This window comes from Penicillium daleae (assembly GCF_028827525.1).
Source record: "Penicillium daleae strain IBT 16125 chromosome Unknown utg000002l_segment0_segment0, whole genome shotgun sequence".
NCBI lineage: Eukaryota > Fungi > Ascomycota > Eurotiomycetes > Eurotiales > Aspergillaceae > Penicillium > Penicillium daleae.
This window is the reverse complement of record NW_026623150.1, coordinates 3,330,811-3,347,795: the sequence shown is the minus strand read 5'-3', so window position 1 is coordinate 3,347,795 and position 16,985 is coordinate 3,330,811. Positions and strand designations below refer to the sequence as shown.

The 16,985-nt window shown below is 52.2% G+C and overlaps 4 protein-coding genes across 4 annotated transcripts; 3 read left to right on the top strand and 1 right to left on the bottom strand.

The window, feature by feature from the left end:
- Positions 1-241: 241 nt before the first annotated feature.
- On the top strand, positions 242-1,887 carry N7458_002216 (proteasome regulatory particle lid subunit RPN7; the record flags this gene model as incomplete). Its single annotated transcript, XM_056905599.1, has 3 exons — positions 242-706; positions 776-1,605; positions 1,695-1,887. 3 exons carry the CDS (start codon positions 242-244, stop codon positions 1,885-1,887), a joined length of 1,488 nt encoding a protein of 495 aa, XP_056769706.1.
- A 799-nt stretch (positions 1,888-2,686) lies between these two features.
- On the top strand, positions 2,687-4,704 carry N7458_002215 (putative alanine aminotransferase; the record flags this gene model as incomplete). Its single annotated transcript, XM_056905598.1, has 3 exons — positions 2,687-2,816; positions 3,142-4,388; positions 4,450-4,704. 3 exons carry the CDS (start codon positions 2,687-2,689, stop codon positions 4,702-4,704), a joined length of 1,632 nt encoding a protein of 543 aa, XP_056769705.1.
- A 3,103-nt stretch (positions 4,705-7,807) lies between these two features.
- On the bottom strand, positions 7,808-9,561 carry N7458_002214 (copper fist DNA-binding domain-containing protein; the record flags this gene model as incomplete). The annotated part of the gene is made up of 4 exons (XM_056905597.1): positions 9,419-9,561; positions 9,172-9,336; positions 8,455-9,106; positions 7,808-8,417 (listed from the first exon to the last, which is right to left on the bottom strand). Exons 1-4 carry the CDS (start codon positions 9,492-9,494, stop codon positions 7,808-7,810), a joined length of 1,503 nt encoding a protein of 500 aa, XP_056769704.1. The 5' UTR covers positions 9,495-9,561.
- A 4,336-nt stretch (positions 9,562-13,897) lies between these two features.
- N7458_002213 (putative C6 finger domain protein) lies at positions 13,898-16,529 on the top strand (the record flags this gene model as incomplete). The annotated part of the gene is made up of 4 exons (XM_056905596.1): positions 13,898-14,299; positions 14,395-14,507; positions 14,562-15,595; positions 15,652-16,529. 4 exons carry the CDS (start codon positions 13,898-13,900, stop codon positions 16,527-16,529), a joined length of 2,427 nt encoding a protein of 808 aa, XP_056769703.1.
- Positions 16,530-16,985: the final 456 nt, after the last annotated feature.

The following is a 16,985-nucleotide window of genomic DNA, read 5'->3' as shown; positions in this document are numbered from 1 at the left end:
TCAATGCGAAGACGAATATCGCAGGGTCCCGGAAGTATGAATATTGTGGCCTGTTAAATCAGGCATCAATGATGACCAAAGCACCGGCGCCGGAGAAACGTTCCGCCAGCTGAGCTTGGGAACCAGCTACGTGATGCATCACTGGCCATCCAACAATCCCATCACAAACACCTCCCTGTCTCTCTACCCTCCACCCTTTTTTTCTCGTCATCGTCACACTCATCAGTCCCCATCTTCAATCATGGGGTCTGATCCACAGTACATCAAGTATCCCGACCTCGTCCTCGCCCAACATGTCTTCAACCTCTCCAACCCTGCATGCAACCCATCCACCCAGCAGGCCTCATTGAAGAAGCTCCAAGATGCGGTCCTGGAGCGTAAAATGGCTCCCTTCTACCGCCACCTGGCCCATCCCATTGAAGGCATCCTGAACAACTCGGGCGAGGGCGTGACGCAACACCCGCACCCTCACAATGCAGGGACTTCCAAGCCGCTCATCACCTCCAACATGCTCGCTACACGAACGTCAGCCAAGATTGATTTCCCCTGGGATGAGAAGCTCTACCAGTCCTTAGTTGAGGATAACAAGAAAGAACTAGAGGGTTTCCAGAAGGAGGAGGATCAGGCAGAGGAGGCCGCCGGTGAGACCGAGGTTCAGGCTGCACGGGGAAAACGGGCCGAGTTCTGGGCTCGTGTGGGAGATAAGGTATGGAGCGAAAGATGTTTGAAAATATTGCCACCCGGTTCCCTACCTAACGATGATTGTACTGTATAGGACAAAGCTATCGAGTCGCACGAAGCCCTCCTCGAAAAGATCGGTTTCCTCGGCACCAAGATTGACCTGGTGCTCGCCATGATCCGCATTGGTCTGTTCTTTGGAGACCGCGTGTTTGTCAAGAAGACTATCGAGCGTGCAGAGGCTCTAGTGGAGAGCGGTGGAGACTGGGATCGGAGGAATCGTCTAAAGGCCTACAAGGGCATGCACCTTCTCACCTGCCGTTCATACAGCCTCGCCGCTCCCCTCCTCCTTGACAGCCTGTCCACATTTACCAGCTATGAGCTCTGTAGCTACTCCTCGTTGGTCATCTACTCCGTACTAGCGGGATCTCTATCCCTCAAGCGGGTGGACTTTAAGGCAAAGGTGGTGGACGCGCCTGAGATCAAGGCCATCCTGGGTGCTGGAGACGATCAGCTGGCCGCGCTGTCTGGTGAAGTCTCTTCTGGTCGGGGTGTTCGAGATGAGGAGATGAAAGATGCGACGGTATCAAAGTCGACCACGTCGGCAGGAGCCACCACCATCATGAACCTGACCACCCTGGTCACCGGTTCGAGCGAGCAGGCAGAGAATGAGGCCCCTGTTGATTTCTCCTCGCTGGCCAATCTGGTCAACAGTCTGTATAATGGTAACTACCGCTCGTTCTTCGTTGCTCTTGCGGCCGTGGAGGACCACTTCTTGACCCAGGACCGGTACCTGCATGAGCACCGGGCCTGGTTCGTCCGGGAGATGCGCCTGCGCGCCTACCAGCAGCTTCTTCAAAGTTATCGGGTAGTGGGTCTGACCACTATGGCGAATGACTTTGGCGTGACTGTGGATTACTTGGACCGGTATGTTTACTTTTTTTCCTCCTCTTCCCTCGGCGGCGGCTATCCTCGGGGTCCCCATTGTGCCATTACCTAACTTGCGCGATTTTTAGGGACTTGGCGAAATTCATCTCCAGCAACCGGATTTCCTGCACGATTGACCGGGTCCACGGGATCATCGAGACCAACCGGCCCGACGATAAGAACAAGCAATACTCGGACGTGGTCAAGCACGGCGATGCGCTGATCACGAAGCTGCAGAAGTACGGACAGGCCGTCCGTCTGCGGGGCAGTGAGCGCAGTTAAATTCGGATGCATTGTTAAGGGGGGATTTGTAATTGGAGCCGTGTCCTTGTCTTTTTATTTAGAGATGATTCGGTGATACCACCCTCCGTCCATGTCTGAACGCAGAAATATTATCTATCATGGTCCAATTGTGTCTTGTGTATGGAGTCGTACTGTATCGTAGGATGGTGATAGACGACTGGTCGCTCTGTGCTAGATGCTACCATGTGCTATGATACCATTTTCGACGAAGACTATATACCTCTCCCATGTTTGTCATAGATGCCATGTCATGACATCGTTCCCCATGTAGCATTTCATTGTATAATCAACTCCCCCGCATATCGGGCGGCTCCGGAGGGCCCGATGGGGCGAGACCAGAGGCCATTTGCATCGGGCAACGGGAGGCTTCCCGAGGAGAAGATCGCCCATGACGGAGTCTCCATCGCGAGTTCGCTGGGTTAACCATGCATACCGTATACCTGACAGTCCTTCGTTAGCCTCGTCTCTCTTATCAACTTCATCATCCAATACACTACCTTATCATAATCCCTGCTGGAACCCTCCTCACTGTAGATAATCGGCTTCTCGTCCGATACACCACTCCACATTTCCCAAAAACCGTGGGGAAAACGTAAAAAAGTCAATGCTGACTCACAAACTTCACCGCCCATTGAGCGAGCCCTGGTCCCTGGAAAACGGACTTTTTTTCTTCTCCCCAAAAGCAAAATACCAACGCCCAAGGCGCAAATCCCAAGGCACACAAGCCAAACCAGGGCCTTGATTCGATCCGTGATTCTCTGATCGTCTGACTCCGACGATGTCCTGGCAATCGACGCTTGCTACCAGCGTGCGGGCCTCTCCGAGGGTGTTCGTGACCCGGCCGTATGGCCGCCTCCTACTTCGCCCGACCGCGCGCGGCGCTGCGGGGGGCTTCTCCGCTGGACCAGGTACGTGGGATGATTTGCGTTTTATATGTAGATGCCCGCCTTGATTTGTCCCAAAAACCCCTCCCTCGCCCCTCTCCAAGCGCGGTTTCCGCTACGATTGTATGACTATATTGCATTGCTTCTTTCCACATTCGTGAATTGCTTCACCGGGCTCGTACCTGCCTTGTCGTCATAAAAGGCTCCCTTGACTTTTACCTTGCGTTCGACCTCGACTACTACTCGTCACAACTTCTCTTATACCTCGCTCGCTGGCTGTGCTCGACCTACTTATTCATTATCATTACTTTATATCACTAACTCTGATTCCCCCGGGGTTTCCCATCAGTGTCCGCCATGACTAAAACCACTGTTGCTTATACCAAGCGTACCCTGACCACGACCCAGCCCAGATGTCTCACCGTGGACAACATCAACCCACACATTAAAGCCGCCAAGTACGCCGTGCGGGGTGAGCTGGCCGTCAAGGCCGAGGAGTACCGTCAGCGTCTGGCCGATGGGGACAAGTCACTGTCCTTCGACAGCGTTATCTTCGCCAACATTGGCAACCCGCAACAACTCGACCAGAAGCCCATTACCTTCTTCCGTCAAGTCCTCAGTCTCGTCGAGAACCCGCTGCTTCTCGAGAACCCCGAGGCTCTGAAGAACTCCTTCGGATACAAGCAGGATGTGATCGACCGGGCCAAGACCTTGTTGGCCAACGTGCAGAGCGTCGGTGCCTACAGTCACAGCCAGGGTGCTCCCGGTATCCGCAAGAGCGTTGCCAAGTTCATTGAGGAGCGTGATGGCTTCCCCGCCAACCCCCAGGATCTGTTCTTGACTGCCGGTGCTTCGTCGGGTGTTAACACCTTGCTCAATGTTATCTGCAACGACTCCAATGCCGGCGTGCTGGTCCCCATCCCGCAGTACCCGCTGTATACCGCTACCCTGGCTCTTCTGAATGCGCAGTGTGTGCCCTACTTGCTGGAGGAGGAGAAGGCGTGGGGCACCAACGTCAGTGCCATCACCCAGTCTATCAAGGAGGCCAAGGCGGCTGGTACCAACGTTCGCGCCGTCGTCGTAATTAACCCCGGTAACCCGACTGGTGCCTCCCTGACTGCCGATGACATTAAGAAGGTCATCGACATTGCTGCAGAGGAGAAGCTGGTCATCATGGCCGATGAGGTTTACCAGACCAATGTCTTCGAGGGCGAGTTTGTCTCCTTCAAGAAGCGCCTGCGCCAGCTCCAGAAGGAGCAGCCTGGCAAGTACGACGCCGTGGAGCTGGTCTCCTTCCACAGTACCTCGAAGGGTATGGTCGGTGAGTGCGGCCACCGCGGTGGCTTCTTCGAGCTGGTCGGTTTCGACCCGCAGGTTCAGGAGCAGATCTACAAGCTTGTTAGCATTGGGCTGTGCCCGCCGGTCGTTGCACAGTGCCTGCTTGAGACGATGGTCAACCCTCCTCGCGCTGGCGATCCTAGCTTCGAGCTATATGAGAAGGAGTATAATGGTATTCGGGATGGTCTGCACAGTCGTGCTCTTGCACTGTACGATGCTTTCCAGCGTATGGAGGGCGTTGAGTGCCAGAAGCCTCAGGTATGTTACTACCCAAGACATCCCATCTTACGTGAATTGGTAACTGACAGATTATCACTAGGGTGCCATGTACCTCTTCCCCACCATTAACCTCCCCGCCAAGGCCATCGAAGCCGCCCAGGCCGAAGGCCGCGCCGCCGATGAGTTCTACTGCCTGAAGATGCTCGATGCCACTGGCGTCTGCGTCGTGCCTGGCTCCGGCTTTGGTCAGAAGGAAGGCACCTTCCACTTCCGCACGACCTTCCTGGCCCCCGGCACCGACTGGGTCGAGCGCATCGTCAAATTCCACTCCGAGTTCCTAGACCAGTACCGGTGAAACCGACATGTACAAGGCAAGAGAAGAACAATATAACGAGTTATGCTAGACGACTGCATATTTTCTCATTCTTCTTCCTTTTTGGTCATGACGAGCATTGCGCATTCATTGCGCCTTGAGCTGCGAACTTCGGGCTTCGAGTTCGATGCCTTTGTATCATGTCGTTAAAATGAGATGGGTGGACGGTGGGCTCGTGTGAGCTTTTTTTCGTCTACTTGCCGGGACGCTATGATCGTCTGGGCTTTTTTGATACCATACCTATAGAATATACGCAATGATCATTGTTATGTACTGTTTCCCTCGTGGTCTAGGCTTTTGTTGAGATGGATCGTACCGTACAAGTATTCACCGGTGCAATTTCGCCTGGTGTGGTTGTGCATGCCCGTAGACAATGAGTTGGCATGAGTTGGCATGAGACTGTAAGTATAATCCCAAGCACAATACAAACCTAATCTGTAAACAATCACTCTACCCGCACTTCAAAATTGTCATAACCAAACTCCTCGCGGCTGAAATACCTCCACGGGTGTTTTAACATACTTCCTGCCCTACCTACAGGACCTCCATGACCCACATGAAGCTACCCCTGCACAACCTCCTGGTACTGTATGTTCAAGTGCCGATTGATCCGAGAAACTGAAACTGCAGGTAGGCAGCTGCACCATGTACAACGTGTCCTGCGGCTGCAATGCAGACTGAAGAAGAAATAACGAGTCTGGTTCGGGTTGAAGCTCCAGTGGGTTCTCCCTTGCTTCTGCTTCATCGTGGATTTCGGGTGGTTCGAGGGGCGCGTTTTGAGACATTCCGTTCGGGGATGAATTATAGGTGTCGCGTCACATACAATGAGTTTAGTTAGATGCACCTATTGCCTAGAATGTTTTGCTAGTCGGGTGGACATCGAGTTCATTGATGGAATACCTATTCATGCCAGATATAGCGGGGAGCGAACCTACCAAATCACCTCTATAACCTAACCCGAATAGATGGAACTCCACAACCTCAACCTTAGCAGGTTATTAGCCACTACCTACCCTGCAACTCCCAACCTATCGATCCCCAACGTCCACCGCAGATCCTAGACCGCATCTTCCCACCTTCCACCCCCACGAGCAAGGTCAATCCCTGTATACCCACGGCCCGTGCACTGCTAAGCATTCGCCAAGACCATGCAGACAAGGCTTGACTCATGAGATACTTGTGCAGTGCTGTAGGTGCAGCGTACTGTACATTACGGCTGCGCACTCCACCCTTGGTGACGCCGGTATGTGTAGGGTGGCCTGGTATGTACGGTGGATCGATTAGCGACCCCGGTACGCTTGATACGTTTAGGTATAGTAGTACTATAGTTGATCAGCTGGTTTATCTGGAGAGGTAGGTACAGGGCTTCCAATAGGTAGTTTTGGTTTAGAGTTTGGTGTGTGTATTATATGCGATGTATGTACGGAGTAGATATTGTTGATATATTTCTCTTGGGCGACGGATCGCGTCTACCCATAGATAAGGATTTGTGATTATTCGACGATGACTGTGACGCGTGGACTATAGGTTAACCTAACCTATTAAGCGGGGCTCACTTGATCTATTCGAGGGAATAAGGTTATTCATAATCCCATCTATAGTTATTGTCAGTGGTTCTGGGTGTACCTAGCCCAGCACACCGCTACTTAGGTTATCTACTTGATGAATCAGGTGGGCACGTGAGTATATATTTCCATATCCACGAATGGCAGATTCGATGAGCACAAAGGGAATCTGGAGGGTATCAACCGAATCCGATGAGAAACTAGCAATTCCTTACAACTGTACGTCCCAAAAACGAGCTCGTGCATGACCTCAATCCCCTCCTCAACCCGACGAATGAAAATAATCATAAAGACCTCGGGAGGTGTTTTCGTAATCCCCATCCATTCCCACCAAACAACCGACTCCAATTTACCAATCCAATCCTAACAGAAGGACCGTGCAGCCCCAAACCAGTAAGACAACCACATCCATACGAGGTCCTCCCTGCTGTACAAGACTATGTACATACAGATACCATCACTCACTCCCGCCTGAGGTCAGCCTCGAACTTTCATTCACGCGCAGCCTACACCCTGCAGCACCACGCAAAACCTGCTTTACCAGTCCTAGCTATGTACTCCGTACTAGCTATAGCTAACACGAGCACGAGCACCAGCTCGCTACATCTTGTACTGTAAGTGTAAGTGTAAGTGTAAGTATAAGTATAAGTATAAAACTAGTTCCGGGACTTGTCCGGTCGGCGCGTTCCCTGCTCACCGCTACATCTATCGTGGAACCGCATGACGATGGTGGTACTGTAGCGGGGACCTGTTTCCTAGCTCGGATGTTCCTGCCGGGACATGCGAGGGCCGTGAGAGTATGGGGTAGATCGGGGATATGGTTTTGTGGTAGGTTGTAAATTGTTGGTGATGAGTGTTATTAGACGCAGGGATAAGTGCATACATCGTTGGATAGTTGGAGGATGATTAGGGGTAGGTAGGTAATATGTATTAAAAAGTACGCGGTGTGCCGATGGGGGTGTTTCCGGTGAGTATTTTGATGGTGGCTGGCTGGGGTTCCATGTGCATACCACCAGGTTACGAGGTAGGGATACATAGCTTGTGGATATGCTGTATTCTCGAGGGTCTGTAGGGAATCGCTATAATGGAGCTGTAGGGTATCAAGATCGTGGCCTTTCCAAAGTTCATGCCCAGGAGCATGTACATATACATGTAAAGCAAGAACTCTATACATTGGCAATTCAACCGTGCGAGTTCAATAGGATAGGTAAACCATGTACACGTACAAAGCACGGTATATCTCCGAATCGCAGATTCCCTCTCTAGATTGAAATTATATCATGAGAAGATCTAGACTGGCTAGTAAAACAGGTGACACTAATATATAAAAAAAGACAGGCATTTATCATCATCTCTCATCAAGGTCATGAAGACGGTGTGGAGGTGGTGGTAAGAACTGACCACGGAATCCATAAGACAAGCAAAAAAAAAATGCCCGACAGATTTCGCGGAAGAACCCCAGGGAGGAAGAGAAGAAAGGAGAACAAGAGGATTTGCCAAACGAGTGAATCAACCATGTGCTATTGCGCCCACGACTGGCGGAAGTAGTCCTCCTCCAGAGGTGAGGTGGATCCTGTCGTGTCGAAGAGACCAGCCGGCCAGATGGGCACCGAGTCCGGGGCCTGCGAGAGAGGGTAGACTTCCTGCGCGGGGGTGGGCTTCGGATCGATCCCCATGCTGGCCTGCAGTTGATGCTCGAGCGCAGCGGTGGACTCATTGGCGGTCTTGAGGAAATCATCGATGTTGATCGATCCCAGGTCATTGGAAGACAGGAGCTGCGTCTGAGGGAGACCGACTAATGAGGATGCAGAGCTGACGCGGAGGTGGTCCATGTCCGAGGCTTCGCTCACGCTGTGCAGATCGTGCATGTCGTTGCTCGCGTGTGCGAGGCCCGGCAGCGGTCCAAACTCGTCGACCTCGGAGATGTCACCGGATGACGAAGGGGGAGGAAGGCCCGAGGGATACGTGTAGTCGAAGCTGGCGTAGGATGGAGTTTGCGTACTGGTGGAAGCAGGGACATCCGAGTACAGCGGGAAACTGGACCAGTCGACCGAGGGCGCACCCGTACCAGTAGGACCAGTAGGCACATCCGAGTCAGGGGGAGGTAAAGTACGGATCATGATAGGGATCCTGGAAGGCCATGCAGGTAATCGGGGAGTTGTTGGACGTAGTCGCAAAGGTGGAGAAAGTCGAGACGTCGAGAGGCGGGGGAACACTGGTGATGATTTGCTCCAAGGGGAACTTGTCCATGGTGGTAGGGGCAGAGGTCGGGTTGTTGGAGGTACCGTCTATGGACGCATCCATTGGGGCGGTCGACGGGAAAGTAGGGGTAGCAAAGCTGTCCAGGAAGGCTTGTTCGAGAGAGGTCGTAGTCGCAATGTCGTCCGTGCCGGCAGAGGGAACGCTGTTGGGCGAGCCATGTTGAGACGTTTGTTGTGACTGAGGCAGGGGTTCCATCGAGAGGCTGAGAGGTTCTTGGGCAAATGCCGACTGGGTCAACGGGAGGTGGTCCACAGACCGACGAGGCAGGTCGGAGGGGTGGTGGATGGTATGTGATCGTGGAATTGTATAAGGCAATCCGCACTTGTGGGCCATGTCATTGTGCTTGTGGGCGGGTTTATGGTGACCGTCACGGAAGATCGTCAGCGTCGACTCGGACTTTGTTGACGTGAGATGAGGTTTCCGGGGGAGTTCAGCAGGAACCGGCGGCTGAGACAGGGGCAAGCCTGTCTCCGGCACGGTATCCAGATGCGGTTCCTTTTTGAGCGCACAGATGCAGCGCTGGCCATAGCTACAGCCACAGCGGTGAAGGGAGTCCTCTGTAAAAATTCAGATCAGAATGGGGGAAACCGAGTATGGCAGCGCCATCACATCATATGCTCACGCTTGAGATCTCGCTTGTCACCATGCGAGTCGGACAAGTCAGTTTTCTTTTTCTTGTCGCTGCACTCGCACTTGACGTGGGTAGTCCGAGACTTGCGTAGGCCGCGGCAGTGGGAACATTGAGAGACTGGGCGGCCTTTTTTGTTGATGTGGGTCAAAGGGCGGTCTATCGGGGAGAAAATGGGGGATCAGTCTCATCGAATTGAAGGCGAATTAAAAACCGCGGCGAGGAAGAATGATCGACATACCGCTGTGGTGACAGCTGCTGACCCGGTGACCCCGGACGCAAGCTTCACAGGCCCACTTCTCACCATCGATAAGCATCGCTGTGGTTATTGAAAGGTACACATGCGATGAATCGCGAAATGGTTATAACAATGGGGTTGAATGGTAAAAAAAGTTGAAAGTACCGATCGCAATGAGGATCGGGAGGAGCCGTCAAGGCGGGGGAGGGTATAGTTCAGCCGCTTCGTCAAGAGGGCCGAATTGAACAGAATGGACAAAAGGGTATCTTTGGGGGCGAAAGTTCACAAAACGCCGTTTTCCAGTATACAAGAGGATAATGGGTATTTTGATATTGGAGTCGCACGGGTCGGGAGGTTGAGGAGGATATCGCACTGGCCTCTTTTTTGGGGGGGTGTTGAGAGTTGAGAGGGAAGGGCGAAACCGGAGAAGAGCCGTCACAACCACAGGGTATCGTTAGAGTCCCAAGGAAGAAGAGGAGGAGGAGGAGAGAAGAGCGAAGAGGGGGACCAAGCCTACGCACCGTTTGGCGCCGGCCGTGAGACAGGACACCAAGTACCGGTAGTGGCGGCCAAGATAGTAAGCGATCGATAGAAGGAGCCTGGAGGAACACCCTATGCAGGGAAGAAAAAGAGGAGAGAGGGAGGTGAAGGGTTTAAGACGGGGCAAGTGGGATTTTCAGTGCGCAGCTGGTGGCTGCAGTCTGCCGTGGCGAGGCACAAGGCACCCTGACAAGACCGTGACAAAACGGTGACGGGAGCCCGTATTATATTATGTAAGTCGATACCTGAGGTACCTGCCTGCGAGCGAAGACGACTCTCGCCTGTACCAGGCTCTTTCATCATCTTGCAGCCGCAAGGTCTCCTATTACCTCAGATCATCCTCGTCCACCGTCCTGCAGTGGCATTGAATCGATTTTTCTCATAGCAGACCAGGTTGCGACGTCGACTTATCTGTAACTCTTCCCCCCCCCTTTCTCCGTACCAGCCAATTTACGGAGTACCATTCTCCACCTCGTGTCCCAGGACGTGGCCAGGCTCCACCACGAACCGGGACTCTTTGTACGGCTCTGGTTAGGGTTCTGGTATCGTCTCCCACACTGAGATGCAAAAGCCTCCAAGTGGACTAGCAACCGCTTGAAAGATAAGTCATCCGATAATTAGTCCCTTAATTCGATCGCAGTGGCTGCTTGCTCCTCAGAAGATCCCTGGCTTCAGAGACTTCATCGGTACGTGCGTATGTACATCAATACGTCAATCCATCTATGTGTCAGGGCATCCTTTGGTCCAGCCAATTCAACTGCATAGCGACGGGCACCGCCTTGCGTGGCAACGCGAATACAGTCCCAACACAAACTTGTCCAGCTATCAGCTTCCCACGAGGGAAATGCAGACTGAAAAGAGTGAGGATGCATGTTGTCATCCTACAGTACCTATCCCACTATCCCTCGCGGAGTGGGCTCAACGAGGCCTCGCTCGCGCCAAAAGAAAATAAACATACATCAAGAAAATGCATCATCCTAAAAAAAATCCAGAGGCCCATACATTGAATGTTGGGGCAGCTCTCGTTTCTCCGGCGGAGTAACCGAGCACGGCCTTTGGCCCTTTACACGAACATCCCCACTAGGCCAGATGGATCTCGCTAGTAAAATCTGGGGCCGCACATCCCAAGCCTTGACAAAGCCCCTTCGCCCTGAGGAGCGTAGAATCATTGTCTGAGGGACTTGGTGGTTGGTATTCCTATTCACTATTGGGAGTCCTACAGTATTCGTAGATTAAACCGGCCTATTGCCAGATTCAAGGATCTTTTCAGGTACCAGCCAGTCCGATCGAACTTTCCATAATCCCTGCAAACCACATTTCCATGGGCAGATCATTAGTGCAAAGCATCGAGTCTTCCTCTTGGCGCTGCCAGAAATCATATCAACCAGTAAGCATGTTGCGCCAAAGTCTTCTCTCCTGCGCTGGAAAATGCCCAAAGAAAAAGAAGGCCAGAAGACCTGGCTGCAATCTGTCCACATCGCAGTCATGGTTGCAGGGACGGAAGGATAACTTACAGTCGCGTACGGTACTGCATGTCATAGCGCCGTTCGACGCAGTCGGATGGCGTCACCGTTCCTGCTTCGGGCGGGCTGCAGAGGGGTCTAGTGCCCGGCCAGCGTGGTGGGCCCTGATCTGCGCATGCAACAATGTCCAGCGCAAGCCAATTATGACTCGTGTGGGTGTGGATTCCGGTTACGAGACAATACACGCACGAGGAGGAAACACGGCTGCCCGTACGGCGGTCTCAGTGAAATCTAAATTAAGGAATCGCAGGACGACAGGCCAGTTAGCGGGCGAAGGATGGTCTGCGTCCGGGTCACAAATTACGATCGGGGGATCAACCTGACAAATGGCGTTAGAGCCATCGGGCGAACCAGGGAGTCAATTTGGAGGTGGTTCAATTGAGAGAAAAACATTCGTCGAGTCAACGGTGATCTACATACTCTATGTGTTGAATACAGTTGTATGTACATGCATCTGTGGAATAATCACCGTCAAGAATGGTCCAGTTACTGGGTGCTATCTGGAATCATTCACCAAAGTATGCGGACCCTCTGTTGTCCGTCAACTCGCACGGAGGTTGCATTCGGGGGCGACAATGGATTTGCTTCTTGCTGACAACCTACGGAGGACAGAGCGCGGAGTAACTAAATAGCGACTACTCCGGCCAGGTGGGATTACATCGCATCCTGCTAGCGTAGCAACCTAAATAGCTACGAAAGCCGACCGGATTACTGAAACTGGTAAAGTCGAATAGCGCGACTGGTTGGATGAATTGATCCAAAGCCATTCAGATAATCACTCCAGCTAGTCGATAGGCCTAAATGAGGACCATACACAAGATGAAATATCTTCGAGAACATGAGTTTGAGTTGATGTCTAACAAGTGAATACACTAGGAGTGTTACGCTAGAAAGATAAATCGACAAGACTTGTTTAAGTCCCGAATAACATCGCCTGTATCCTTTTCCTCGAGCTCCATTTTTCTTTTTCTCTAGTTAGTCCACAACACACAGTCTTCAGTAGTCTCAAAAAGCTTTCGTTTCAAATGGTCCGCCATTGAATTCGAAAGTATGCTGTGGTCGAAGTCATTGAGATGTCGTCTTGGTTACCTTTGGCCTCATTCGATTCCATATGCGACGTTGTGCTTCCTCGTGTTTCTAAAGTTGATACCGATATTCCTTTATCCCCCTAATGGATTCTTAGTCTCGAAGTACATGATCAAGATCCAGGCACATTGGACATGCTTAATCTGTTCCACAACTGCCTAATATCTCCGGATACAGTCCTGAGATTTCACCAAAACCGGGCAAACCTAGCGCCGAGAGCCCGAGAAAGCGCAGCGGTGGAAGAAGCAATATTCCAGGACATCTCTAGATTCAGGCTGGCCGTTATGAGGGAAAATTTGTACTTTCTCATATCTGGAGGAGCTTTCATATCCAGAACCAGAACTTGCAAAGGCGGATTGCTAACTAGGCAGATATGGAGCTTTGCGACAAAGGCATCTCGCATACAGTGGCAGTTTCAAAAGTCTGAAACCAGCAGGGACTAAGGAAAAAGATCATCTAACTATGCTTCAACTTTACATTTTCAACAAATCTTTCTGAATGTCTTTTGAACCCACTTTCTAGATATTCCCGGCATTTTTGTTCAACTTGCCTTTTAAAGCATAGCTGGTGATGGCTTTGAACCTTGCCGGGTGTTGCAAACTTATGGCACACCACTGTACTTCAATGACTTTGTCACATCGTGACGAGATATCGCATAAGGATAAACTTGAATATGGGAAATACTCTCTTAAAGTATATACTAGCAGAATGGTGATAATTATGGAATTCCAATCTATTTGCATCGTATGGGTTGAGGACCCATGATCAGCCACTGTGCATTCTTGAGGCTTCTCGCTCCAGCGCTGGGGACAGCCACTTCAAAAGGCAAATGGGGGAAACTTGAAAGTTGGGCATGATTCTGGCCACCATAGAAAATGCATCATAATTACCCTCTCACCAATAGAGATAGTCCTAAGGACTATGTTACGACTTCAACGCTTCTGCCAGACTTCATAGTGGAGGCTCACGATCGGACAAACTCGTCGTCCGGTCGGCGAAGGGGATGGGAAATAGTATTAATCCGCTGGAACACGCAGAAACAAAAGGCCGTCCTCCGTGATCATCCCGAGAAGCAAAGAACTATACCAAGCAAGTAAAAACAAAAGGATCGAGGGTCATCGAATACAATTCAGTTTGTCGCAACACAATGGCGTTGCTCAATGTGGCGGCGCTAGCCCCTGCCAAATTCCCTGACCGCGAACAAATTAGCCTGTAAAAAAAACCTTGCCTCCGCTGCTCCTGCGCGTCCTTCCCACCACTCCTCCATCTCCCGGAAGCTCGCTTTTAACACAACCCATCACAACTCGTGTCTTTCGGGACTTAATCTCGCGCAATGAACTCCCGCGAGCAGTCTGACATGCCTCCGGCCCCCTCCTACCCTTCTCCTAACGGGGCGCAGATGGCCCAGGGTGCCATGCCGTACTACAGCAATCGCCAGATGACCACCGACGAGCTCCTCTCTGCAGAGCTATCGCGCGAGGCCTCTGGTCCTGGCCTGGGCGATGGATCGAATAATGGTGTCCACCATGGTCAAGGAATGGTGTTGGGCTCGTCGAATGCTGGCGACATGGGTCGGCCTTCCAACGAGGACCAGCACCAGCATCAGCACATGCTCCAGTTTCCTCCAAGCCAGCAAGTGGGCGTGGATCCGAATCATGATCTGAGCTATGGTGAACAGAGCGCGCGTAAGCGATCGAAAATTTCAAGAGCCTGCGATGAGTGCCGGCGCAAGAAGGTACGTCGCGAAGCTAGTCCTCGCATCCATATCGCCCCCGTCGAGGCGCGCGGATTCTAGCAGCTGTCTGACATTATGAATCTTTAAAACAACAGGTGCGATGTGACGCCAGCTCGGAGACTGGCCTCGAAACGTGTTCCAATTGTCGCCGACTGGGTGTGGTGTGCCAATTCAGTCGCGTGCCCATGAAGCGCGGGCCCAGCAAAGGGTAGGTGGACACGCGCCCCGCAAAACAACCTCCAGACTGACGAAGGTCGTGCAGGTACATCAAAGAGCTCGCCGAACGCCTCCATACCCTCGAAAGCCAGATGCAACCTGGTATCGTTCAACCTGATGTTCCATACCAATCAATGAACGAGGTGTCCCTCTCACGAGGGTACCAGGACTTCACATCACCCGTGGACCCCGGCTCTGCCAGTCGCAAGCGAACATACTCGGTCTTCGAGGGACTGCCGAGCTCTTCCTTTGCTCAGCCATCATTCAATGGCCGCGGGTCGCAAAATGCCTTCGACGCTCCAGAAACAACCGCCGACCCGTACAATCCCACCGTCGTGGGCGGCGCCGCGCCTAAGCCTGGCAATCTGTTCTGGAACCCCACTGGAAATGAGCAAGATATCCCAAGTGGTCTGGAGATGACAGAGCTACCCAAGCACGAAGGTGATGATGATATGGCACCTGTCCATCTCGACGAGGGCGCCTTGGATGCGTACTATCAGAAGGTGCACCCTCTTTTGCCTATCCTTCCACACACCAGGGAGCGTACCTTGGAGCTGCTTCACCAGTGCAACCGAGAAACCCAGGAAATCTTCTGCTATGCATTATACACTGTCACTCGCACTGACCTGTCGCGTGTTGCCGGCAACTTCGAGAAGGTCACCTCATTTGACAACGCCCAGGACCTTCTTCTGTACCACACCCGCCAGCCTCTGATCGTTCACTCGACAGCGGCAAACTTGATTTGGCTGCAGACTTTGATCCTGATGATCATCGACTGTGATACGCGGGGCCCGGATAACTTTGTCCTGAAGGATGGCATCCCGAAGCATACTCTGGTCCAGGCGGCGAGCAAGCTTGGGTATGATTTGGCCAAGAACCAGGGCCAGCTAAAGACCAAGCGAGTCGCCGATGCGGATGTCGACTCAGATGCCAACTTGACGCGCCGCAGCTGGGTTGCCTTCATCATCCTGACTCGCTGGTACGCCATTAGCGTAGCAGACGCGACTGTCATCGGAGGACAGGAGATTGGTGGCCGTGAGGATGAGCGGGTTGTCGGCCAGATTACCACCGGAATCGCCTGTAAGTTGGATGGCTTTCATTTTTGCATTGAGCATGTTGCTAACATGATGCCCTAGCCTACTCAACTTTCCTAACCGAAATGGTCACCCTTGCCACCGTGGATCACAACGTTTGTCAGACAAACACCGGACTCGGTCGCATGGTCGGCGCCAACATGGTCGCCTCGCTCGAGCGCCTCGCGGAGATGGAAGATATCTTCAAAGTGCAGGAGATGCCTGAGAGCACCACCCGCCCGCTTTTCGAAAGCCTTCAAAACCAGCTCTACTGGACCGTCCGCCTCCTCATCAAGCGCCATGTTTTCATCTATAGCCCCCATGAAATAATCTACTGCGCTCAAGAGGTGGTCAACGAGCTTCACAAAGCAACCCTGCAAAACCGCCTCTGCACACCATTCGATTTGCACAGCCTCGCTCTCGCCTCTATGACGCTGCTCGAGGCGTCCGTTCTGCCCGAACACAGTGATGAATGCTGGATCTCCCTTGAGAAAGTCGAGGAAATCCTGGAGCGTCGCGCAAAACTCTCCATGGAGTCTTCTGAGTTCAGCAATATCTTTGGAACGCCCGGCTGGGACGCCAAGATCCGTGTCTTCCTCGAGTGGCGCCGAGCAAAGTCTCAAGAATCACTTCTCCACGACGCCAGTGGTGCATTCAAAATCGGCGCCGGTTCCCAGCATCCTGTCATGGGCCCGAACGAACAGCGTTCGCTTCAACATCTGGCCGATTTGGCAGTGGGTGCCGAGGGCTCGGTTGGCCAGAACGCTTCGACGCCGCCGCCAGGGTTGTCCGCCGATCAGGGCGAGACATCGCCGAACCTTGCGCCGCAGCTTGCGCAGGCGGGTGGTGGGACTGGTCGTGTAGTAGTGGACTTCACTATGCTCACGAAGGAAGGTTATCTGAACGTTTTCTCCGGTCTCATCTACCGCCGTACTCGTTAAGATGCCTTTCATTTTGAGTATATTGCTTTGTCTCCACTCTGGCCTTATTTACTTCTTATTTTTCCAGTTTGTCTGTGTAGTTGGGCCGTTTGACAGAATACCTTGCCCACTGGAGTGCTCTGCCTAACTCTATATAGCCTGCCTCTCTAATTTCGTTCTTTATTATTCCTTCCAGTGGAATTTGGCCGCCAGCTTTTCGTTGATCTCGTATGTGTACGCGCTGTTCTTCTACACTCGTTTCTGTTCCGATGTATAGTGATGACCAGATCGCTTTCGCTCTACTCTGCTGTTTGTGACCTACCTGGCAAGCTAGGCGAATTCATTTGACAGGACCAAAGTAATTCATTAAGCCATATATCATATACCATGTCAATAAGTCTACTACAGAGTAGGGTATACAAGAGCTCGCCAAAAGCAACGCATCACATTAAAAGAAATAAGCAAAACTATTCAAGA